The sequence below is a fragment of the Poecilia formosa genome, unplaced genomic scaffold (genome assembly GCF_000485575.1).
Source record: "Poecilia formosa unplaced genomic scaffold, Poecilia_formosa-5.1.2 Scaffold45, whole genome shotgun sequence".
Taxonomy (NCBI): Eukaryota; Metazoa; Chordata; class Actinopteri; order Cyprinodontiformes; family Poeciliidae; genus Poecilia; species Poecilia formosa.
This window is the reverse complement of record NW_006799984.1, coordinates 351,361-378,680: the sequence shown is the minus strand read 5'-3', so window position 1 is coordinate 378,680 and position 27,320 is coordinate 351,361. Positions and strand designations below refer to the sequence as shown.

Genomic DNA, 27,320 nt, shown 5'->3' with positions numbered 1-27,320 from the left:
GTCAACTAGAGTTTAAAAACAGTTTATATAAATAAAAAACAGGTTTTTAAAGCTCCTGTATACAACCTTTTCAGATGTTTACAGTTAGATGTATTTTAATAAATGAATTCATGCTTTCTTTTAGAATATTTGAATTATAACCAGCATTTAAATGCTAATAATAAAAAGAGATTTCTTAAATGTTACTTTCTATCACAATAATGTTCTGATATTTTTGCACTGCACACATAAAAATGGCACATAAAGCAGGATCCAGCTTTGGCTCCACATGATTCTGGCCTGACAACAAGTAGAGTTTCAAAGCATGTCAGAAGGATCTATAAAAAATGAGCCGAATCTCAGAGTTATGATTCTGTTCAATATTCACACCTAGAAACAAGGCAGCGGCCTATTAAAGCTGCTTCAAACGAAGCTGCTTATCTTTTTAATTAGGCCGCAGGTTGTGAGTGAGCGATATTGCTCTCGGAGCTGATGTATACGTAATGTGGAGCGGTATTGATTGTGGGGAGAGGACGGCGAAGAGGCCCATTCAAGGTTCTAGCTCCGTGAACTGTTCAATACCGGAGCTAATAAATAATATCAAAGGCAAATCCTGGCTGAAGGTGGATGAGATGAAATCTCTTTATAATGCAAAACCCAGAGGTAGCGGCGAACAGGAGGGGAGAGGTAGCGTGAGCAGATATTTCTTTTTGCTGGGAGCCAGGGCGACAGGATATTGCAGGAGAGTGCAGCTGAAGAAACAAATAACCCGTCTTTCATCAATAGCAGATTAAAATGCAGACAGAAAAAGGAATAGAAAAGGCAGCCCTAATTATATTCTCTGGAGCTGGTGCTTTTTTCTGACTGTTTTGACACAGCTAATATGCTTTTCGGTGAATTACCCCCTCCCACACACACAAACAACGCCATCAACCTCCACCTCACCAGGTTATCTGGGTCTAAAAGGCAATATGAGAAGCTATTTACACTTCAAGGTGCTAATGCAACACTTTCCTCAATCTTATTACCGTCAAAGTGATTTTCTCACCTGTGTGTTGACAAGTGAAATTAGACAGGAGTGTTTGGATAGCAACATTCCCAACATCAAACACCAGCCTGCAGGAGTTGCACCCTGGCCCTACCGGTCTATTACACTGGAGTTTACAACCACAAACTGCCTGTCAGGAACAGGATTTAAGAGGTGAAAATCAACATGATGATTCCTTAAAGAGTTTTTCCACACAAAACACGGGACGAATACTATAATGTGCAACCATGTCACACAGAAAACTGATATAGAAATAACATTTAAATGAAAAAATCGATCAGGAAATACATTATGTTGATTGACCACAAAGTTGTAGATGAGTGATCAACTCTTATGTACAATCAGACTTTAACTGAAAAGATCCATTTAGATTGAAAAACAAAACCTACAGTTAAAAATATTTATATTTTGAACCAAATTCATGGATCTCAGTTATTTAGAAATGCCTGATACATTGATGTCAACATCAGTATTAGTCAATATTAGTCATTTTTTTAGCATGTTGGTATCGGCCCAATAAGTGGAACTGGGCAGATATTAACAACCAACAATGTTTATTTAAATCTTTTCTGTATAAGTTTCAGAATGTGGAAATGTCATCAATAAATATTGGTTATTGGCAGTAACAGCAATATTAATGTTGGCTATAGATATTGGTCCAAATTTTTACGTTAAATATGTTTTACATTACTTTAAATAGTAGCCTATTACAATGATGTACTTGGAAGTTTAAGTTTTGTGATGCCCTTTCTTGCTGCCTCTCATACTTGGTGATGCCAGCATTTGCTAAAGTTTGAATTGAAACAGCATCCATGTGTGTTCATGTTTCCTCGGTTACATGCATAAAACACAGGTTTCCAGTTGCATTGCTAACAGGATGTGGTGTGGCTAATGAATGAGCTAATCCTGCATGATTCCTGACCTGAAACAGAAAAACATTTGTCATTTCTTAGAGATCCAAATTCTTCCAAGCTAAATAAAAAACTGCATTTTTTCTCACATTACCACAATTACAGTGCAAGCATCAAAGCAGTCTGGACGCTACCTGAGTAAAATTAGGTCTGTTTTTCAGCTCTAACGCTGCTGTGCAACACACTTCTTTCTAGTTCATTCTTTGGTTTATCACATGAATACACAAACCAGTCCAACATCTCCACCAGTTGGAGAAATCTTTTCTGCAGGAGCAGTTTGAACTCTCCAGAATGCAAATTGAAAATTAAGGTGGACTTCCTTAATCTGCCGTCCTAATCCACCTCCAACGTGAGAGGTAAAAAGAGAGGAACAATCCCTACGAAAGGCTCCATTAATTATACACAAAAAGAAATACTACAAAAGAGGGCCTGCTCTTTGAAGATACTGAGCACTAAATGTCACCCCAGAGCTTTTGAAGTTCTCCACTGGCTTTGTCTCTCATTTCTCCTCTGAATGAAACGAAGCGCCGCAGACAGACGCAGTCGGCAACGGTGATGGAAATTTTACCTTGTGGTTGCAATCCTTTCACAGACAGATGAAGAAAAATAATCTGCGCTCTGCCAGTAGTGTAAATCTGGGTTTTGCATGCATTTTGAACAATGAGTGAAAATCGACTTACTAAGTAAACCTGCAAATAAGATGTGTTTTCCGATTAGAAACTGTTTGCTGGAATTCATCACTGTCGCAGAGTTGCAGGGATGTATTGATAAGTAATGTACGCTAAATCTGGCTCACACAGACTGAATGTTATCTGAGAGTTTAAACATTTGCAGACGTTGCTGCAGAGTTATAAGCTATTACAGCTGCCATTCCTGATACTGGTGCAAAGTAAATATTATACCGTCTGCTGAATTAATGTGAATCCATTGTCTTAAGGTATCAACTATAAATCATTTTATTACTCTGAATAAAAGTAGTGCGTCTGCATATGTAGATAAAGGTAAATAATAAAATAGCATAAGCATACTGAATAAAAAAATGTAAAATTATTAAACCTTGGATTAAGGAGGTTTGCTGTAGAATAGTGAACAAGATCTTTAGTCTTACTATGTCATAAAGTTTGGATGTAATGCTGAAAGAATAGACTGTAGGTACCTGCCATCTAGGCACAACGTTTAGATAGTTCCCAGTGAGGATTGGACTAGGCCAAGGCTGCTACAAGTTGCTGATCACCTCTGTGGTGTGCATGCACAGGGTGTGGAGACAGAGGAGGGATGGTTGTCTGGGCTTCATCTTTTTTTTTGCTTTTTCCAGTTAAATTAGTTCTTTTGGAGGGGAATGGGCTGAGTGGTCAGAAAGAACCAGCTCCTCTGAATCATGGGACTCAACTGGCCCAAGCCTGTTCGAGCCCGGTCTGACCCGGCTAATTAGAGACCCAAACCCACAGGAAACCCGACATATTTCATTTAAGATGCCACTACTTTAGTCATTTTTAGACTGTAACTCGCATAAGCAGCGTTACTTCTCCCATTTGTAGCTTTTGTTGAACATCTTTCAGCTCCAATTTGTTGCTTTTTGTGAGGGACAAATTGGAGTCAAGTGCAAATCTTCTGGGATGTGTGATTGATAGGAGCAGAGCACATTTATTGTTGTTACAGTCTAATGAACTTCTGCATCTTTATTTCTTTCTTTCCTCAACAGTGAAGCTGCCAACTCCTCTGTTTAGCCTATAAGTAGATTAACAACTTTACATTGTGCAGTCTCATTTGGTTTCCTCTGTGCTGGATGTTGTGTGTTATTAAACGCGCCACAGAAACCAGAGCCCAACCCGACCATCAAGCAAATAATTTCACGTCGGGCCATAAATCTAAACTTCTCCTCTGGGACGGGAAACTCATTTTAAGGATGCAAAGCCAACAAACCTGCAGCTACTACGTGATCACATGTCGATACGAATCAAAACAAGGTTCACACACCTTGCTGAACTTTTGCCATTCAGAATTCAGGCAGTGCTGCAGGCAAAAGGCTCCAACACAGCAACAGGGTGCAGAAATCGTTAATTAGCATGAGCCATGCTCCCCTTCGACCTGTTTGCCCTAATTTCCTTCAGCAGCATTAAGTGCACTCAGAAGGTGACTGCAGGACTGAGTCAACTTTACAAAGAAAAGAGAAACGGAATGTTCATATTAAGTTTAACAACCATATCATGCAGTGCACCATACCTAATGTTTTTAATTCAGCAAAAATTTGCTGTGTGTTTTTAGGAAGGATTTCTCATGAGACTCATTTCTTAGAAGTTGATAACTGATGAGACTTGGAGAGAATGAGCTGATTCCCAGAGGATTATGGGGGAATGAGCAGAAACATGGAGAGTTGACAGTGTTAGGATGGTTATGCAAGCTAAATATTTTCTATTTTCTGCAGAGAAATTCTAAATTAATAAACTATTAGCTGTGTACTGACTAAGCGCTTAAATTATTGATCTAATTTCCACACATCAAAGCTTTAATCCTGATTCTAAATGCAGCCAGAACCGGTCCTTAATGGGCAATCTTCATCCTCACCCTGGTCTACTTTCAGTGCAGTCAGGAACAAACAAAGCCTGGCCTTTCTTTCTCCTTTTTTCAATTCAGTCCTCAGCTCCTTCTCAACCACCCTCTCCCTTTGTAGGTGAAAGAAATCATGGGAAAAAGGGAGCGAGAAGGAGGCGCAGAGGAGGGAGCCTGACTAAAGAGAGGACTGAAAGAAAAAAGTTGAGGAGACGGCGGCGGCACTTGAGTGCAGTTGCAATCAAGGCCTGTGCGCTCAAGAGGGGCCAATCAATCCAGCTGTCTGCCTCTACATCTCATCAGGCATCGTGAAGACGGCTAAAAATGAGCGGCTGGGGCCAGACAGGCTCTTCGGGCAGCTCAGAAGGCAACAGGCGACTTCAGTTCAGAGTCTATCATAACAGATTCAGAGAAGAAAAAACCTCCTGAAAGTCTCAGATTTGGTCAAAATGCATGGAAAGATAACCAGCCTTATCTAGCCACATGTACAGATGTGTGTGATGTGACACTTTACTAATTCATGCTCCCACTTTGGATCCAGCCAATACCATGGTCTTAAACCAGGGGTGTCCAACGGGGGCCGATTTGTGGCCCTTAGACTGATTTTGTGCAATTCAAGAAAGAGGTAAATTTTACCCGTCCAGCACAACTGCTTGATGCAGATTTTTATTTGTAATCAGGGTAAATTACCAACATTATGTTCACATTAAGTTTAATAACCATATCATGGTTATTAAACTTAATGGTTATTAAACTCATTGTATTTCATTGTACGAAATACAATGAACATTATACGACGTCAATATTGCAATTTTTGTACAATGGGAAATGTTACCACAAAATAATAATCTTTTTATAACCAAGCTTTTGTAATAAGTAGAGCCACATTTATTCAGAAACTTTTACTGAAAATTGATGCATCTGTCGTGAGATGAGGTCATTTCTTAATGGGTATGAAACCTAATTTTCATACCCATTAAAGATGAGGCTGAAATGACTGAAGAATGAAACGGTCAAAGGGCATAATGACCACAGTACAGCGACAAAAGGAACATTTTTAATATTGATTAAAAAGGTAACCAAACTGAAAAGAAAAGAAAATCCAAACTTATGATCCGTTCCACATCCACTCTGTTGCTTCCACATTTTGCATGTTCCAAAGTGGTGACCAATTCATTTTGATGGAAAAATGAAGTTGCCACAGAAAACTAAGACGTCACGTAAACAGAACTTGCATGACATGAAATAAATTAAACGATCTCAGAAAATGCCACCTGGTGATTTCTGCAAGCAAAAAAATAATCCACAGTAACTTGACATCTATCAGCTGAAAACAAATTAAAACATTATTTCTACCACAGGAGACATGAACGTTCTCACTCTCTGGCTCAGATGACGCTATAAAATTAATTTTTGATACAGTAAAAAATGTCTTCATTTCAGTTTTCCTCTAGATTTATACTTAAAAAGGTCGGACAGAGCTTTTTATAATTGTTTGATGAATATTATAAATATGTATGTATGACAAAACAGTAAAAACAATCAAATGTGTGTAATTCAGATCATGCAGTGTATTTCTGCAGCGGCTTCACAGATAAAACACGCAGACAGATGCCAGTTTATATTGTTAATGTATCGTTGTTCACTCAGTCCTGCATATGCATGTTGATTATTTGTCCAGTTTGTTTATTGTATTAATTTGTCCAGTGACGCCACCACAGGACAATCTGGAATCTTAACATTTCAATTACATTGAGGGCTGATGCAGAGGAACCAAACAAATTAATTTTTTAAGCATTTTCCAAACTAATATTGATGATAAACAACAAATGTGAAAACCTCTTCAGTGTCTTCATGGCGATTCCATAAAAATGGGTTAATATTTCAGCAGCTGTAATTTTGGGGATATTATGGGTGCTATAAGTCATACTCTGTGGCAGAGAGGAAGCTTATAACCAAGAAAAATCAGCAGGATGAAAATTGATAATTAGGAACAGTCATCAGGCCGACATGCTGATTAAATCTGAGGATATTAGAAAAATTCTCTACACTGACTTCACTCTGCGCGTTAAAAATGTATATTAAATTATTCAAGTTCAGTGCTAACAAGTTTCAGAGAGGACAAGGCTTGTTCTTCTGTTCAGCTGAGATCACAGAGAAGATATAAATTATAGGAAATACAGAAGAATTTAAATTAGATGATAAATAATAGATGTAGCAGAGACACACCTCCACACTGTACTGTCGTACCGAATGTAAGAGATGATGTCATTCATGACCTGATCACATTTAAGTTGAGAATCGGTACTGGACACATCTGTAGGTTTAAAGTATGGATTTCCATATGTCCCATATGGATGAAGTATGGATTCCAACTGCAGGACTTTACAAAATAAAGGTTTTTTAAAGCACTATGAAGAAATAAGACACTTATTCTGCTTTGTGAGACACGTGATCAAGCTCATCAACTGGCATTATTTCGTAAGCATTTTGCAACAGATTTAGACATGCAAGTGCAGAAATAAATTAAATCATTGAAAAATTATTCATGCAGTTTGAAATAAACTCATGATAGATCCAATACACTGTGACATATTTCAAACACTTTTGTCCATTTCTCTCAGAAAATCTGGATGCTACATAAAATCAACAAAAGATATTCAAATGCAAACTTTAAGCCTGCATAAAAAAGCATAGTATGCACAATCAATATTGGGTTGCTGTTCTTTTTGCATGAATTACATTGTGGCGCTGCTAATGCTAATCCTAAACAAATCTTTCTCAGATACAGAAATCTGAACAGCTTTTTTCTTCTTCTTCTCTTTTGTGGAAAGTTTCACTGACTATTGGACAACTGTCAAATCAGCAGGTTTCCTCATCACCGGGTCGGCCATATTGTAATATTTCTGCATTAGAAATCCTTTCCGTCACCAGAGAGACTTTTTATTACTAATGTCTGTAATATGGGCTTTTCTGCAGGTGTGTCCACAGAGAGGCTGACTGGTTGGACTGGACTCGTTATGCAAGTCAGGCTGGTATTTGGAGGAAGTTGGTGATCAGGAGTTCAGCAGGAAACATTGTTGAAATGTGACCAGATCATAAAATAGAAGTTTACTTGAAATGATCACAGAGCATCTCTGATCATGAAATCTGGTCAGTCCAGTCTGGTTTGGGCCAGTCCTCTGCACAAACAGCTTCCATGTGTTTTATTGTTGTGAAAACTTTCCTGTAAATCCATAGTTTCCCTCCCTACAAGCCCAAGATGGCCTGAAGTTGGCAGAACCTTTGAAGGAGTATTTGAAGTGGAAAAAATGTGTTGCTCTCTGATGTTGGAAAAAAAACAAAAAAAAACATTCTGAGCAAGTCGAAAAACAGCAAATCTAAAAACTACCACTTGTCATTTGGTGAAAATCCTTTTTCCTATAATTTAAAGATCTCTTGGACCAACTAATATTATAAGACCAATTATATTTGGTCAATTTTCTAGTGCAAATATCTTAGTACACTTCAAATAAGACAAAACCAACATAAGTAACTTTTCAGCAAGAGTTTGTTTTAAGTCCATAATTCCTCAATATTGATTAAAACATTACTAGTTGCACTGGCAGATCATTTTACTTAAAACATGTAGAAATGACTTGGTATAAGTGAAATAATCTGACAGTGCTTCAAAAATTTGTTTTATCTTACTCCAAGTGTATTAAGATATTTGTACTAGAAACTAGACAAAAGTATTTTTTAGTTTAAGTGATCAGTGGCCTAATGTGATGTCATGTGAATGGAAGCTTGATTTTCAGAGGGCTGATTTGGTCTTCTAGAAATTTATGCCAAATTATAATGAAATATAAAAACGGACCTTGTGTTATTCTGTATGTGGCTACTTGTTTCAACAATAAGCTTAACTAATTTTACAGAAAAGTCTCCCTAGCAGCTTTAATCTCTGCATAAGCACGGACCTTTGAGGTAAGACATCTTGCCCATTTCCGCTCTGAGAACTGTTCCCTGCTGTTGTACAAAGACAGTTACACAAACAGCACAAATCATCATTAGAAAGTGTGAAAGCTGCAGCAGAGTTTAGCACTCCCACATCTCACGTACAAAAATGCATCAGTGCTGGCAGCCGAAGCCCGTCTCCTTCCTTCCCGACTCGGTAGCTGAGGGAATGATGTAAAAGCGATGCAAGCGCGAAGCCAGCTTTTGCTACAAGGTGGCCATCTGGGCGAGGTCTGCCAACCCCGCTGTGAACGTCAGGAGTTCGGGCCAACTCGCAGAGATCCTGCCAGCTGCGAGAGTGGGAAAGGGGGCTGTTGGTGCCAGCGGGCCCGTGCCAACGACGGGGGAAACGGGGCCGGCTGGATGGTTGAGTGGCTGGCAGGGCGGTTGCGGGGTTGGCTGGGGGGATCACGCTGCACCGCTGTGCAAACTCCAGCTCGGCACAACACCTGTGTCCCTCCCCACTCCTTCTCCGTCCAATCCCTCCCTCTCACTTGACGGCAGGACTCGCAGATGCTTGCAAAGCTCCTGAGGATGGTGGAAAGCTTTTCCACTTTCTCTGAAGTCGGACCAAAATAACCACTGGTGACTCTGGATCAGCGAAGCTCTGGAAAGCTCAGATGAGGCATCTTGCAATTCAGACGACGACGGAGAAGATAAAAAGCACCGCATGCATGTCAGAGACCCGCATCACTAAAAACAACGGGACCCCTCCCCCCGTTCCTCCCTCACTCACCATTCTGATTCTTTTCTTTGGCAACAGGTGAGAGGAACCGCTCGAATCAATAAGCCTTCGGCAAGCGATGAAAACTGATTAGCAGGTGAGCTGAAATGAAGTTAACTGAAATGGATTTGCCAGCTCCTGTAGGGCACCGGGAGACCGCTGGACGGATCCCAACGCCAGAGCTGTTTCCAATGCAATCACACAGGCAATCAATGGGAACAATTAAAGGAGTTCCAGACAATGACGACGATGACACAAAATCATTCGCTGCTGTTAATAATGACAGCACATGTAGGCAGGCTGTCGAATGCAACCATTAAACTCTTTCCCTGAAACTTTTCAGATGGAATGATATTACTTAAATTAGATTTAAAAGAACCAGCAGTCACGTGTTTCAAACTGTGGACAGTAAATGCATATTTAAAGGGGCATCATTATGTGTTTTCCAGCAACATAATCCCATTTTATAGCATTAACAAGTAACTATGTTAACTTCAGTTGTTATAAAAATGCTTTAGTATTCAAATATAACCTAAATTAAATTTTACTTCCTAATTTAATGCCTTGAAAATGAGTCTGTCTCTCTAAAAACTCCTGGTTTTTCTGAAACTCCACCTGCAGGAAGTCATTGCAGCATGGCTCCTCTATTAACCCTTTAACAGAATCAGAATCAGTGTTTACCATCATCGTACAGAAAAACAACAAAATTAGTTTCAATACTGCCCAACCATAGAAAAACGAAAGAAAAAAAAAAGACAACAAAAAGAACAACAGTTTTACCAGGTTTGCCCTGAAAAGTAGCTCACATGATGAGCTCAGCAGATGTGCATTTCCACCAGGTGTTTGCTAATTGCTGCTGGCTAGTCTGAAGGAGCTGAGTGGAGCTGAATGCTGTCCTGGGAGATTAACGGACTTCTCAAACATGCATGAAAAATCAATGAACTACTCCATGTGTGTTTTTGATGAAGGAATAACATTATAACACGACATAAAGAAAAAGGAATAGATTTTTACATAATACTTCCCCTTTAAGAAATGCAGAAAGTCTCCCTTAAGAGACAACCTTTAAACAGAGGCTGCACTTTCCCAGCATGCACTTTGCAGGAGAATGATAATGGCTATGATGAGGACCTTTGAAAGGCAGTGCTGCTGCCGCTCTCTCCAACTCTGAGATAAGTTGAAATTGTCTGTAATGACAGGATCCGGGAGCTGTGGGCTGACAAAGTCACAGAAAGACTTCCAGCAAAGCAGCAACACGCAATTTTAACGCATTACTTAGCCATAATTACGGCTACATTTCCTCACTTTGTTATGACACACAAACTGGTGAGGCACTGGTGCGAGAGGGGAGATGGCCCCCCGTGGGCTGAGGGCCGCCACATCAATACCGAGGAGAAGGGAGGTGGATGAAACGCATTACTTTGACCTAAAGAGCTCAGTAATCACATTTGGCATTTTGACAAGTGTTTAGCTGCAGTGAAGGTCAGTTCTGTCAGCATACGAGATCTATGCTAATCCAGTCAGACTGAAGAAAAAGGAGAAGGAGCTGTGAGGAGGAGGGAGGAAGAGCCGGGATGCAGCTGATAGAACCCGGACCGCTCTTCACCTCGGGGATCGACCTCATGAGCCCGCTGAGGCGGCGGAGAGATCTGTGACTGGAGCCGGCACCAGAGATGTTCACAAGTCATTTTTTACAAGTCAGAGTCGAGTTTCAAATGACTGAAAATAACAGGCTTACATCAGATGCATCCCAAAAGTCTTCAAGTGTAAGGAGTTCAGATTCATTTATCCAGTAGGCTAACTTAGCTTGCTAACATCTCGAAAAAACTACACTTTATACACTGACAGCACATAGAGACCACTTCCTGAATGAATCAATCAGGAAGTACTTTCATTTGGAGGAAGTGTAAATGTGGTGACACTAACAGGAAGAAAATGAAAGACTTGCATTCTGTAATGCACCGAGCAGCTAATTGATCTGAAAACTACGGTGGCTCAGAAGGGTCAAAAAAGCCACAATAAGGTTTTGTTGATCATGCAACGCCACAGTTTATTATGTTCAGGGTCACTCAGTTCCAGACATCTGAAAACATGTAGGGATATCGACTGCCTTTGTCTGGATTAGGCTGACAAAAACTAAATGTGAAGTGAAATCCTTACATTTCAATGTAATTTGGATCTGTTTTCTGAAATATGCCTTTAGATGCAATAAAATTATGTTACAATCAAACTCCTATGTTAAAAAGTCAAGTTAAAAATGCACAATTCTTGCATTTATGACATCAGCCTAAAATGTTTCGCTTTATTGGAGATGTATAAAGCAGTCACCCAAAAAAAATTGAAGTGATTTTGTGAATGCAAAGAATATGACCATAACTTGAGGGCAAATACATAAAACATATTCAGGAATATTAACTTTGAGAAAGCTAAAGGACAAAAAAGTCTGAACTATACCATGAAGCTTTTGCTAATGTGATCTACCCCAAATTCCCTTTCCTGAAGAAATATGAAAACCACTAAATCATGATGTGGTTCCAACGTTTCGTCCGATATTTTTAAAGCAACAGTTTGACACGTCAAGTAAAAGCAGAAAGTGGAAATCCAAGGCCGATCGCTAAAAGCCGGGATGAAAATGATTGGAGGAACGATTCTTAATTCGAGTAAAAGCAGAAACTCTTCTAACGGTCAACGATCCCTGGAGAGGACAGCTTTGGGGCATTTATGAATAACTCTCCTCACACAGAGAGCCGTCATTAGCATGTTTTCAAAAACAACTGCTGGTGGCATAAAAACGGCAGAAGTCAGGCCAGCAGACGGAGCCGGGACGAGGCCATGTCAGCTGCTCTCTCCTGCTTTAAGTGCTAATTGAGCTGCCCACCGTCCTGACCCTGACCCCCGGCCTATTCACGGGGTCCCGTTCTCACGGCCGAGACGCACGGCTGGAAGCAGCCTCTGGGTCCTCCACCCACCCTTCGCCGGACAATGAGGGTCACCACCTCGCTGCCCACCATCTTGACATCCACCCCCACATTTGACAATGGCCCCCCAGTGGCCCCAGAGCAAACCTCTCCACTCCAACCTCGCCCCCCACCACCACCCACCACAATGGGTGGAGGCGCGTGACAGAAGCGGCATCATGGATGCTTAAAATGCAACTCCAGGTCTGGTCAGGAGAGGAGCATTAATCTGACTTTTTTTGGCTGCTTGGGGCCCCGAGGTCAGAATCAGTTCATTGTGAGAGGAAGAGCAATCGGTGCCACGAGTTAAGAGAAATGAGGCTCTTAAACAGGCTGAACAACACAATGTTTTTCTAAGACATCCAAAACATTTTGGGAATTTAAAATGATCCTTTATTGGTTTTATGTTCCATGGACTGGATGTGGGGGAGAAAAGCAGCAGAAATGTCAGACAAATCTATAGATGCACTTTAATAATCACTACATGAAATATGTTTCAGCATTCTGTATCTGCAGATGGCTACTTTCACTTGTTCTTTCGCTTGTTTGAGAAATGTATTAGGCTGAGTAGTTACTTAAAAAGATTTTAACTGAATTCTTGCTAAAATAATGTTTTTGGTTCTTCTGGGCTTTATCTAATCTTTGTAATGACATTTATTTGAAAATTTTAATGGGAAACTTCTTCCATTTAAAGCTAAAGCAAAGCAAATGAACTCAAACTTGTAAGTTAACATATTTTAGTAGAACGTTTGTTCCTTTTAACTAGAAACTCCACAAGAAATGTGGCATCATATGAAAGAACAATAGATCTTGGAAAGTGAATATGTCTTTCTAAACTAACTTATTAAATTCATCACAAGAGTAGGTCTTTAAAAAAAGGAGGGGAAAGCTTTGAAAAGAAATCAGCTTAAAATATTTACAGTTTGTTCAACCCACCTGTGTAAATTCAGCTAATTTTACAATGTCAGGTTTTTAAATCTAATTAAAACAAGACAATTAGGAAGATAAAAACATTACATTACATTTAGAAAATAACTAAAACCAATTTCCCAACGTCATTAAAAATAGGAATGTTGTAGAATAAAATCCATGCAAGGCTTTGAAAAAAATTTGAATTTATTTGTAAAGTTTTCTACACATAAACTTTGCAATTAAAAGTTATTCCCATCTCATGTGTTGTTTTAATTGGAAGGAAAAATTGTGAACTTTGGACAAAAGCCAAGTTTCAAACAAAAGTCAGGAAAAAGCAGAAACATTTCCATGTGAAACTTTTAATAAGAGCTCAGCAGAAATATAACTTAGCTTATTTTCTAAACTATAAATCATGAATCACATTGAAAATCCCAGTGCTGTTAAAAGTGCGGCTCAGGGGCCACTTCGGTTCAGAAATGAAACAAATTTGGCCCTACAGTAAATGGAGCTGAAGCTGTTTTTTATTTTTTTTTGTTCTTTTCTACTTTGTCTCACAAAGTATTTCTGAGCAGGTAAAAGGAAAAATATTCACAAAATTTTGCAGCACTTTAATTAGAAAAGGAAGTGCCACCCTCAGGACTTTCAGTCGGCTGATTTTGGCCGACAGGCGAAAAGTTTGGACCTCACTGTTCACTGCATCAAACCTTCAGACATGTCAGCTCTTTTCCTTTTATCATAATCAAACATCTTTAAAGGCTTCCAAGCATAAAGGAAAACCAACATCTTTTTCCATCTTACTGCTCAGCTCTCCTCCGACCCTCAAACATGTCTTGCTGATATATTGGCTGAGATTACATCAAATAAAAACTCAATCATTTGCAGCACAGATGCCAAATGCTTAAACACACCAGTTTGTGTCAGAACACGCGGCCGTCCGGTCCTCCCAGTGCGCCGCTGAGCGACCATAAATGATGATAAAACGACATCATTACAATGGCCATGTTAAGCTTAATGTTTTAGAAAACCTCTATAAAACCCAGAGATGGGGGATGGAGGGGTAATGTACCCACTGGAACGGATTGATATTCTGGTTGAATATGACAAACGACACTTTAAAGACGGAACCACCCACACCATTGCACTTTAGCCGAGAGGATGCTGTATTTCATCTGGAGCACGTTCTGTCAAATGTTTGCATTAATGGCAATCGAGGCTCATCCGTGACCCTGCAGCGCCAAACGAGAGCGCCAACAATGGCACTTAAAAGCGTGCAACAGCCGTTGCATAATCTCCACCTAAAATAAAAAATAATTTCAGGAGGATGGAGGGAGGCTGAGGGGACTGAGAGGAATTTAGTGTGTGTGAAGAGGTGGGACTGCAATTATCAAGCCGGGATAAAAAGAACAAGAAAAACAGACAGTGAGCTACTGATGTCGTTACTTTGACAGACCCACTTTTCCTTGTTCAGGTGAAATGATGGCGTGTGTTTGTGTGTGTGTTACACTGAGGGAATATCAGCAAAGTCTCTCTCTGGACTGACAGCTTGGCTAATGGCAAACGTTCCTCCTTTCTGTACTCCCCTCTTCATTAACACCCCCTCTCATTACAGTGACTCACACAGCAGCCCTGTGCGTACCCTCACACACTCCCACACACCTTTACAGCGTCTCCACAGCTGGATTCCAGCGTGGAAGATCGCTACGGTGGCTGCACATCATCCAGACCTGCCGGAATGATGCTGGTTTCACAGAGGATTACCGAGGAGTTTTTAAAATGTGGCAAAGAGGAAGCGTGGAAGTATGTTGTTCTGGGTTTCATCTTCCATTTCGTTTCTTCATGATGTCTAAAGCTGCATTCACACCAGTCCTGCTTTAATCCAGCTTCAGTCCATTTGCCGAGAAAGTCCGGTTCACTTGTAGAGGTGTGAATGTGTAATCGAACTTTGTTCCGACTAAAAACTTTGATCTCAGTTTGATTAAAGTGAGCTCTGGCACGGTTCAAATGCATATGTGAACAGCAAGTGGACTGGAGACCGCTCCAAAAGCAGGAAGTGGACGACAGCACCAGGCATTCTGGGTAAATACAACCAAAACAAATACACAAGTGTAAGAAATGTCTTAATTTTACCAAAGACAAAAGACAACTGCTAAAATCTGACATGAATCCATTTTTGTTTTCATTTTGTGAAGAAGAAAGTTGTGCTCAGTGTCTTCAGAGGTTAATGTGTCGTTTTTTTGTCATTTCCTTCCATAGTTCTCAGTACAGTACATTGCGTCAATCAAATGGAAGATGCACGCACACACACACACACACACGCGCACACACACACACACACACACTGAGCTTTGACACTAGTTTCAGAAATCCAACTGTGATGTTAATATGGTGAAATACAACAATCAGCCTCAACATAACAGAGTCTATTTTTTATATTTCAAACTGTAATCTGGAATTTTCTCAGCAGACAGTAAAGTTTATGAATAATGCAGGTCCTCTCTTGTATTACCAGTTTATATTACTCCAGTAAGCCATGTACTGCTGGTGTAAAACATAATGGCGGTGAACGGAAGAAGCTTCAAGTCTTAATTTCACAACAATAAAGGACGTGCTGTACTGGTTTAGCTGAACAACAAAACATTCATGTTTAGTCGTAAAAAAAAAAAGCAACATGTAGATTTATGAAAGTTACACAGACTGGCCATTTTATTAGGTACACCAGTTCCCTTGAGTGTGGTTTAGCCAAATCACATTGCTGCAGCTGAAAACCTTTGGGCATCTGGAAACGCTAAAAACATCTTCAAGTTCCAAACAAGTAGGAAGAAATGAGATTTAAGTGACAGTGTTTCAGAAACTGTTGAAATATTGTAATTTTAAAGATAGTATATTTTACACAAGAGTTTACTGTATGTATGTTTATATATGTTCTCTAAGATATTTTTTTTCCTTTTTTACACTTTTGAGAATCAAAAGTATAAGAAAAGTTTAAGGTGAATACATTCTGATTGCTAAACTCTGAAACTTTCCTCCAGGTAAGCATCAAACATCAAACATGACCTGATTGTAAGTGCACCATGCTGGAAAGTTGAGAGCAGCTGATTCAGGTATTATTCCTGCAGGTTACTGCAATCAGTCTGCGATGTTCATGTTCAGGCTTTGAATCTGAGCTGGGAAAATGGAGCAGATTGCAAGCACTTTATTTAATGTGCCACAGTATATCTGTCTCTTTAATGCGATGAATTAAATTACTGAAAGTTCAAGAATAAATAGCTTTGCAATTTTACATATGCTTATTTTGCATTATTGTAAGACAGGTTTTATTTGAACCCTGCCTCATAGGGTGAAATTAAAACAGGTTTTTTTGTTGTTCTTTTTTAAAAAATTTGTGAATTTAACGTATTCCCTGCAGAATGATGCCAACAGGCTCAATGTTTTACATTCACTGCCATTTGGTAAATGTCACTTAGCAAGCTGAACCTCAACCACATGGCCAGAGCTTTGCAGCAGCTTCTGGCTAAATTCTGTCAGGATGTTTGATCCAACTGATCACTCAAGGCAGAATTGGTAAAAGTTGTCCATCATTTCCAGGTTTCCACCATTTGACACAAACTGTAAGTGTTGTTTGGAAGAAAAAAGTTAGGAACAACTCCGAAACCAACAAACTCAGGAAAGGCATTAAGCTGCCGGGCAAGAGAGAAACTGCTGCTCCAAAACGGAAACTTTCCAGCGTGATTGAAACTTCTAGTGACCAACATGGACAAGTCAGTTTCCTTCTGGAGAAAATGTTAATGTTTGAGAAAAAGCTAAAGCTAAATAGCCACAGTGGTGCAAAGTATATTCAGAGATGTCGAGTTTGGGGTTTCAAACCAAAGAACAAGACAGTAAACCTGTTATTTTAACTTAAAGCTACAATTCTGACCTTATATGTCTCCTCCACATCCATGATGAATGTATGTAAACTTCTCATAGGAACTGTGGTGAAAGTCTGAACAAACAGAATAACCCCAAGTCTGTCTGGGTTTGTCTATAAAGAGTTTTCTTCTGCTTTCACCAATAAACACAGAAACATGAAGAGCTTTAGGAGATCTTCACAGTCCTAGATAAAACGAGTGTCGTATCATTTTGGGTCTCATTTCCACAAGACTGTGTGGTCGTTGTCATATTTTGTGCCAAAACACAAAATCGTTCAAGTTTCTAGTTCAAATATTATTGACTTAGAACAGCTCTTGTTTTTTGTAAAAAAAAATAATAATAATTGTAAGTTACTTTGAACTAAGATATTTGTACCTGAAACAAGTCCAGAAATATGTGGCAGGATCTTGTGCTTCTGCAGGGTGGATGTGTTTGGATAACTAATGAAATAAATCCTAAATAATTTACCATATCAAGCCACACCGAACTAAAATAAACCGTTTCTTCTGATAGCAAAGTGTACGTCTGAAAATGAAGGGACACTGGCTTAAGGAAAAACCAGCAAACACTGAGGGGGCAGCCACTGGTTTTGAGAAAGGCCCACCGGGCCCCACCGGGCCCCACCGGGCCCCACCGGGCCCCACCGGGGCCCCAGGTGCAGCAGCGAGCCGGTGATAATGGGCCGTCTTCTTCTTTGTCAATGTAAAGACGGCATCAGCCGATCGAGGAGAACCTACCAGCCACGTTGGCCACATCTGCAGTGCTGACGTTCTGGGAGTTGCGGCTCACTTTGAAGGTCACGGCCGGTCCCACCACCCTGCGAGACACAAAAACACACATCTGAAAAGCTTTACAAAAGACACACTTAGAATCCATTTCCCTCTGTGGCTTTGTATTGTTTTTCAAAGGGAGAAGGAGCTGTGCTCATTAAGGCTCAGCTAAACATAGCTCTTTAAAAAAAAGGGGGGGAAAGCATTAACCTGTGGCAATCCTTTAGGCTACTGCAATCCCCATCACCGCCGAGAGATAACCTCCTGAATCCCAATGCAATGCGTCTGCCAGCATTTAAAACACCAGAAAATAAAGATAAGACGGCTGAGGATGCAGAGGTTTTGGTCAGTGGGAACGCATCGCAGGAAGCTGCTTTTTTCAGACATTTAGAGCAGAATGGTTCTCTGATGTGCATTATAGAGACAGATGTAAATGCATTGATGTCCAAAACCGTCAGAGAGGATAAGGAATAGCAACGTTTGCGCCCCCATCTTCCCTCTAGCATCTATCATCAATAATCCACCTTGAGTCGAAGCAGAGAGGGAAACTGGGTGGCCAGAGCCGAAGCGGGGTCTCCCGATGTGATTAACCTTTTGTTTTTCTGCTGTAATTCAGATTAAAAGCTCAGCAGGAAGGAGCATTAGAGAGTTTCCCCTCCAGGATGCATTCTGCACCACAATAGGAAGCAACTTCTACTGTAGCAACAGAGTTAGAAAATACGGCGACATCGCTGTGGAGCCGGTGCCGTCCCGCCGCTGCTGGAGAAGAAAAAGCTCCAAATGTGTTCGGCGCTGATGGATCTGAACCGTTTTCAGTGCGGGGGTCGAGCGCATTTTTCAGGCCTCTTCAGTTCAAGCAATTAAAGTAAAAGGGTCAGCAAAATAATTAAGAGGTATGCACAAAATAAAAGCCCGTTTTTCTCTGCACCACAATCCAGACCTATTAGGAAAGGTTTTCATTACCATCGCAGTGATTTTCTTTTTCCAGGTTATTTTTAATCCAAATGAAGCTGCAAACAGTCAAATCTGTTCAACCAACTCAGAACAGACAATAAATGGACCAGTTTAATTTTAAAGGTTTGATTTTTATGCATTTTTTTTTCTTAATATTGCACATTATTGTAGTTGCACTCCAATCACAAAATCATTAGGAATCTTCTGGAAGAAATTATTTTACCTTCAGTTTATCATTTTAATCCAACTGATTATGTTTTTTAACCAATGTGTTTAATTCTGGCTGACTGACGGATGATATTTCTATGTTTGAAAGAAAACCATGAAGACCAGATTTAGTAATGCTGCACAAAGTTACTGTTATGTTTCAAATATAAATTCATAAGAAATAAAACTAACAGACTTTGGCCAAGATTATTTCACATTAGTTGGTCTGGATTCTTTACAGAACTGGAGCGAAAATAAATTACATGAGAAGCTGTGAGCCAATTAATAGAACCATTTTTTATTGTAAACATTTTTACAAATTTTCAGAATCTTTTTTAATTTATAAATTAATGCTTCTTTCTAATCTTAGAAAGCACTCTTACTGAAAAGGCATCAAATGGACAATCATTCGTATTTTGACCATATTAGATTGAGAGTTTAGCTACAATTCACTTCAATAGTCTTTCATTAAGATATGGGAGAATAATGTGTTTCCTTAATAAATCCTGAACTTTAGACAAACTGTTGCAGAGTGCGGTTGGTCCAGGATTGACCAAAGTGGATCTACTGTTTGGGATCAACTTGGGTTGATGAAACCAACGCTGTGTTGGCACAGAGTGCCAAATAAAACAGATGTAAGCTAAACGAGCTGAGAACTCTGCAGGTGTTACCTGGATCTGTCCGAGATAAAATATCTACAGGGAAGTAACGTTTGGTCATTTGGAGCCCAGACAGGAACATCCTGAACCATTTCCAACCCATATGGGTCCCATGATTGGTACGTTTTTCCACCGTAAACTGTAGAAGCCAAACAGAACAGAAAATGCTATTTTTTTTCTTTCTTTCTAACTTTCTGAGCAAACTGTTGATTAGTGTTTGCTTTGCAAAAGTCTGGGATGTTTGGACAACAATTCAATCCCTGCCCTCATGTAATGTGTATTTTGTATTGTTTTCTTTGGCCCTGAGGCCAACGTATCACAGAAATGGCCATACTCATTAGTTGTTGTTAATGCAGCAGTAATCTTAGAGTATTCTAATCTTTAAGGTAAACTAATTAGACAGAATATAATTAAGGCACCGCAAGGGGAAACTTAACAAGGCTAAGTGCTAAAAGAAATGTAAAAATACTCCACTTTTTGCAGCTCATTATACGTTCCTTGGTTTTGTTTGTTTCCACACCTTACTCTACGTATAAACATTGCTGCAGAAGAAACAAACATGACAGAACGCCCGATTTCAGCCGCTCGGCCTCCTGGAACACAACAGTTCATTTTCTTTGACCATTTTTCCCTCTTCTGAGCACAGAGGCTGATTTATTTGCCACATCCAAGAAGCGATTCATCAGCCAGCCCAGGCGAAGACTCAGAGTGCGATGAAGAGGGAAAAGGAAAAAAAACCCACTCATGTTGAGATTATCACATGTCCATATGTCGGCCCTGGCTACCAAGGGCAGCAGCGGCACGGAGGTACAACATCGACTAAAGCTTATAAATAACCTCACGGGGAAAACAGATCTCACTGAAGATCACTTCTTCACTTATATCGCTCATATTTATCATTTAGGAAAAAATACACGACTGTAGGAAACATTTTTACAGCTACGTTTAACACTAGTTTGTTCTATTTAGATTAGAATTATTTCAAATTATTGGAGACAAATTAGCATTTTGATGTGTTTAAAACCTACATATATCTATATATATTTTATTTACAAAAACAAGTGGCTATGATTTTGATAGTATTTGACCCCAGGATGAAATCATCACCTCCGTCTTTGTTTGTCTCAGCGCTGTTTGAAATAAATAAATAAATAAACCTTTCCCCACTGTAAACAAATCTAACACAGTGGAACAAACAAAGGCTGTTTAATTAAGTTCATAATATTTTTAATTGGGAGCAAAACAAAAACAAAGAACTAGAAATATTACAGTGAAATAAGTGATGAATTCACAAATATTCCTAAATAAAACTATAAAAGTCAGGCTTAACTCAACTCAAATTAAGACTTTATTGGCACATTTGGTACAAAATAAACTAAGAAATAGAATAAAAGAGCGCCACCTAGGCCTGTCACGATAAACGATAAATCAATTAATCGCACGATAAATTAAACCTTTCGACCTCATTTTAATTATCGGCTTTATCGTCTCTTCCCCTTCCCTCCTTTTTTTTCTGTTGATGACACTGAATAAAAAAAAGGCTCAACTCCGGTGTTCTCCACTGATCCTCCCTTCCTCATTTCCTTAGTGTAATGTCCAGCGCAGATGACACGTTGTCGGCCCATTTTCAAAACCTGAGAGACACATTACCCGACAGAAATCCTAGGTATAACGGTTCAATCAGGTTCGATTGTGCCAGGTGGTGTCCAGCCACCTGGGCACAAAATAATGGCCACAAGTCTAATTTTAAAACCAGGCATTAATCAATGCTTTACTAGAATCTACCTGTGATGCATGTGGCTAGAGTCAGCGTAAAGTCCTGACTGGATGAAAAATCATTAGAACCTATTTATGTCACGTTAACGAAGAACAGCTGAAAACTTACCGGGAAGCAATTTGGCTCCAACTCCTCCCTTTGTCATTTCTATATTCTTTGCACGAAATGTTGAATAAATATTAACGTTGTTTCCACATATCATATCCGATGTCCGCTGGACTTCGGGTTGCGCCGTGTCAGCTGTTTGGGATTCCCCTCCGTAATTTCCCCTCAGAAAGCAGGAGGAGAATCTGCGCTTTCTGATTGGCTACCTGTCACATTCAACAGGCTGCGTTAAGCTCCCAGTCGGGGAAAAACCCCAATTTAGATCGGAGCGGCCACGACGATCTACCGTAACACACCACACATGGTAGGATGATTGGTTACGAAATCACCAGCGATAATCTTAGATCGCCCAACGATCTAAGATTGTCATAAGGGGAAAATAGGGGCAAAAAAATCGTGTAGTGTGAACTACTGCATCAGGTAGTCGGATGTGCCATCTTCTCTATTTAAATCTAGTAATTACTGAAGGGCAATACAGTATACAGATTTCATATCTGCACTATTTTGGATGAAAGCAGTATTTATTTCCACTTTGGCTTTATGCTGTTTAGTTTTTATTCAAGTACGTTTTTTGTTAATGGAGTCTGAGAATCCATTTTATTTTTGGTTTTGGTTTTGGTTGTTTAGTTTATTAGTTCCAGTGTTATGTGTTCTTTTGAAAATAAAGTGTATCTACCTATGGCAGGAAATAGCATGCATTATTAGTCATTTCCATTAAATCAGTGTCAAAAGGTCTTGAAACAATATTATCGTTTATCGCAATAATTTTTTAGACAATTAATCGCTCAGCAAAATGTGTTATCGTGACAGGCCTAGCGCTACCTGTGCCTCCAGTTAAGGTAAAATGGTTTTAAACCTGCGGCTGGAAAAATGGATCTTAAGCAGTCAACTGCAAAATAAAATGTTAAATATTTTATTTTGTAAAAGAAAGTTGTGTATTTTGTAGCAAAACACTCAATGAGATCAATATTTGTAGATAAACATAGTTTCTAATAAAACTGCATCAATTTTATGTGTTTTCTTTTTAAACTTTTTAAATCTTAAGAGTTAGAAATACAAATTTCTGACTCTTAGGGACACACACCTTAATATTCCCACTTATAAGCACAACATTTTTACACACACATTCCTACATATACATGGACAAAGCAGAAATTCTCAGTCATTTTATTTTACAAGGTCGCCAACTTCAACTGAACTAGATTCATTTACAAGCACAAAGCATATATGACTGAATTGTTGCCCATATGAATGATTTCAACCAAAAATCCTCTGACATTGTTGAGGATCCGTAAGTGGTTTGGTCTTCTCATTGTCACAAGCAGGAATCTACCACCTGAAGTGTTCAGTGTTGGTATTTCTGAATGGTTGGAGGCTCTGCAGACCTCTGACAATAGAAGAATTGTTCAAATCACTGCAAGAAGCTGAAGAACGACCTGCTGCTGGCGTTTGTGTCTGGTTGAACGCAACAGGCCGTTTGCACATTAGATGCATTTCTCTTCATATCGGAGCTGTTGATGCTCAGCTTGATGTCATTTCACACATGTGATTAACTAAATGAAGAGTGAGAAATGTACTTTATTAGTGTTGAAAAATGTTTCTCAGAATTCTAAATCTACATCAATTTATGTCAAAATCCAAATAAATGGTCAAATCTTAGATGCATGTCAATTATGAAAATCACATAACTGTTTTTTTTTTATTGCTCTAGTGTTTATAAACCTGGACTTTATACATTGGAGGTATGGCCCAAATATGTTTGGTACGTTAAAGTTTCAAGACTAGATTTGCCATAAACAATTTAAACGATTCTGAGAGGAAAAAAGTTCTGAGAAAAATGTCCGAGTTCTTATATTTTTTCAGAGGCTCTAATCCTCTTCCATAGAAAAGGCTTTATAGGGCTGAAGCATTTTAAAAGTAACAGTCTAAAATGTAAAAAATGTAATAGAGCTGTAGAAAGATTTTTCATCTCTAATGATTGTCTTTTAATTTACGAGTTGCACCTTAATATTTTAGTAAACTGCTTCTGTTCACCCATCCGTTCCTAAGCTCTTCTGAGGCTGAACTGAATGGAAATGGTTTTGTTTCCCAGCCTGAGCTGACATGGTTATTTAAAACAAACGGTGCCGATGTGACTGATGAAGACATTCTGTAGTTACCGGCCTCATCCTCTTCAGCCTTCATCGTTTTCACATCCACCCAGTCGAAGCCCGCTCTCTCCTCCTGGTGGCGGCTCTCTGATACGACCCCTCAACTCAGACAGACATTACATCACCCCGGCACTCATGTTTGGAAAAATACAAAATGAAAAACAAAATTTAAAAAATAAAACCTCTGGTCTACACTCAGTGATGTTATGCAACAGCTATCATTATTCGACAGCCAGCTACAATCAAAGGCTGAGAGAATCCGCCCACAGCAGCTCCCCCCGTCGCCATGCCCTCCACCACTACCGGGCCACGGCTGCAGCTAAAAACATTTCCAGGGCCGCTTCGCTGAAAAGCGCTCACCGTCAGTGTTATCTAATCAGTATTGAATTGTTCCAAATGAAATGTGAGGGTGTGAGTCACTCCAGGTTTGTTTTGTGTCCTGGCGCAGTGTGTAGGCTCACTTTTATGATTCATGTCTTTCCAGTTTGGATGTTTTTTGTTGGGTTTTTTTGCTGCAGGCTCGATGAACCACCGCCGCACTCCGGCTGCAGCCCCAAGAGGGAATTGTTGGAAAAGTGGAAGTTTAGCCGCCTTTGTCAGCAGCTGGGGGCGCGCAGGTCACCAAACTACTTTGTTCACAGACACTTTTGTTGCTGTTCTATGCTAATCTGCTGATTCTGAGCGAGGCTGAGGGTTGGGCTGCCTGCAGGGTTGCTGCCTGGTAAATGGAAGCAGGTTAGCTTGAAAAATGAAGTGGAAAGGGGAGAAAAGAGTCGTGTTCTGCAATGTCTTTTTACATTTTATGCAGCACTCTCACTCAAGCTGCTTCAATCTTGAAAAATAAATATTAAAGGAGTAATTTGTCCAACATAAAAAGAGGTTTTAACTGAATATTAGATATTTTGCCCAGCATATTTTTACATATTTAAGGAGTATGTGCCCAGCAGAAGTATTTACATTTACATAATCTATCACATTGCACCAACAGACTTCAATGTATTTTATTGCATAATTTCATAGACCAACACAAAGTATAAATAGTGTACAAGTGTGTTTTGTAGAACTGCCTTTAACAGGAAGAAACCTCCAGCAGAACCGGAACCAAAGCCGGGCTCAGTACAAGTGTCCCTGACCGGCTGAAGGGTTTGAACAAAGCTAGAAGCTTAAAGGTTGAGATGTTTTATACCTAATCAGTCGTGTTATGATTTCTGTTATGATGACCAAGACTTTTTGAAGAGCAATTTTGTTCAGAGACATCATCATTTATTTTAACCGACTGTTTCTAATGTGTGTTTTTAATTTATTGTTTATAGCAGTGCTTTATGTTGTATATATCCAGGGTTAACTGCTCTTTACAAAATTGAAGTTTTTTGGTCTTTGAGGGGTAAAACATGCATCATTATGCCATTATCAATAACAGCTGAAAGTGATCTCAAAAGAGCAAAATAGCTTATCACAATATTTACTGGGACAATTTATTGTCCAGAAGAACTTTTTAAAAAATTTAAAAAATTAATAACGCAGCACAATTTTAAACTTCTCTGATGTGGCTTCCTTCATTTCCATGAGGCTGTTTGTTCTCTAATGTTCCAGAACAAAGCAAACAGAGGCATTTATGCTGAGATTCAGTTACATATACCTGTAACTTCAGAAGGCATTCGGATGAATTTGACTCTATTTAGTGTCTGCAGAGTAAAGCGGACGGTTTTTATAGACACAGCACTTGATTAATGTATCTAGATATGTTAGATGTTGTAAAAAAATAACATGGATATTTTCCTTCTTGCTCAACAGTTATGAACTCTTTGTGATGGACATAAAATCCCAATAAAAGGGAATTAAATTTGTGGTTATAGCGTCACAAAATCAGAAAAAAGTCCATATGTTGCGACTGAGAGGTATAGCAGGTAAAGAAGATTTGTTGAAAAGCTGGGCGGTAGAAGCCACAGGTAGTCGAGGTAAATCAGCGTCAGCCAAAGACTTTTGTCTCTGGGCTTAATCACTCTCCTGAAGGTGACTGCTGTTGCCACAGCGGCGAGGAGCCAGGCAGCCTTGAAAAATACGTGTGGCGCCTCTGACAAATTGTCAAGGCGGCTCCCCCTGCTGGGCTTTTACTGCGCTCGCAACAAAAGGAGACCCCCGGCTTACCACCTTTCTTTCTGCATCTATATCTCCCTGCCATTACTCTCGCTTTCTCTACCTCAAATCCATCAGCCTCCTCCCCGTGTGTGGCTCCCTCTTTTCATTCCTGGGATAGCGGAGCAAAGACAAAAGGTGCATTAGAACAGCAGAACAGTGCGGCCCACCCAGGGACTCAATACAGCAGCCGAGCGACGCGGCAAGGTGCTGGGTGAACAACAGCGGGGGTGGAAAGAGTGTGTAGTGTGGGGGCGAAGCTGTGTGTGTGTGTAAATCGCGCTATACCAGCCACCCAATCCCCTACCTGCCTGCACACACGAACATGCACTTCTGTCTCACTACAGCTCCGAGTTCAAGGCAGCTTCCCAAAGCTTTGGTTTACTCAAAACCCAAGAAAAAATTATTAAATCAAAAATATTGCAGCGATCGACTGCAGCAGAGAAACACCTTTTAGAGGACAAAACCCAGCTGACAGCAGACAAGCTGTGCTGACAAGATAACAGACATTCAAATGATTTATTCAACTCAGATCACCATAATCAAATCTTCATAATTGCCTGGAAGTAAAAAAAAAAATGTGCAAAATTATAAAGCTTTATATAAAAAGAGATGACAAAAGCAGGCAACGAGTTCATTTTTCTTTTTCTTTTTAAGCACGGTTCAACTGGATGGGTTTGCAGACGCCACGTTTATTGTTCCTCCCTAGAATCATGATGTCAGCTTTGCATTGTGCTCCGAAACGGTGCAATTAAAGTAGAGAGTATACATCATACTGTCATTCTTTCGTTTCAAAATAAAGCTAACAAGTAAGAGCAAGCATACAATTTTGGTGCTGAGACGTGAACGCTTCAAACAATTAGCAAGTCCCAGAAACTGTGAAAACTCCAGGCATGCAGCGGACAGATCCTTTTATATGCATCCTGTTTATTTAATAAAGTTTTAGGGGCTGGAAAACATTCAGCTCTTCTTTTGTTTGAGTTTACTTTTCTCCAAAACTGCCTCGGTCACAACTTGGAAAAACCTGGTGCATTTAGATTAGAATCAGTTAATGTTATGAAAAATAAACTTTTTTTCAGCTTTGCATCATGTTACACCGTCATTCCTCATCCAAAACATACCTGGAGTGTTGCTTTGATTCTTTCATACATATTTGAAATCTCCTTAAATCTCCCATGGCAACCATTCGGAGGTGAATCAAAGTCAGCTCCTCTAGACTAGTGGCAGCAGCAATTCGCAAACACCTTGTGGAACTTACACAAACTACTACGCTCCTAAGAACGTCCTGGAGAAGCATTGCTGTGACTTACTGGAGAAGGAATGTCGAAGAGTAGAAGCTTCTTAAAGAGACATAACATAAAAACTCGTTTGGGCTACAAAATGGCTGTATGTAAAACACATGCTGTAAGGGAGAGGGGTGCTCCAATTTAACGGCCAGTCGATTAATCAGTGTCGAATCGGTTGATAGTTACACGTGAAGCCGATCTTATCCACTAATCTTATCAACCTCTGCAAAGGTCTAAAAATGAGCAACTGTCCTCTGCTGCTCTCCGGTCAGAGGTTTAACTCTCTGATGGGA

General features: G+C 39.7%; 1 protein-coding gene across 1 annotated transcript in view; it reads right to left on the bottom strand.

Moving 5' to 3' along the window:
* LOC103138025 (receptor-type tyrosine-protein phosphatase N2-like) overlaps positions 1–27,320 on the bottom strand; it is a 166,319-nt gene that overhangs the window by 95,735 nt on the left and 43,264 nt on the right. Inside the window, exon 11 of the mRNA XM_016671468.1 lies at positions 17,721–17,800. Coding sequence (XP_016526954.1) covers positions 17,721–17,800 — 80 coding nt within the window. The remainder of the gene's footprint in view (positions 1–17,720; positions 17,801–27,320) is intronic.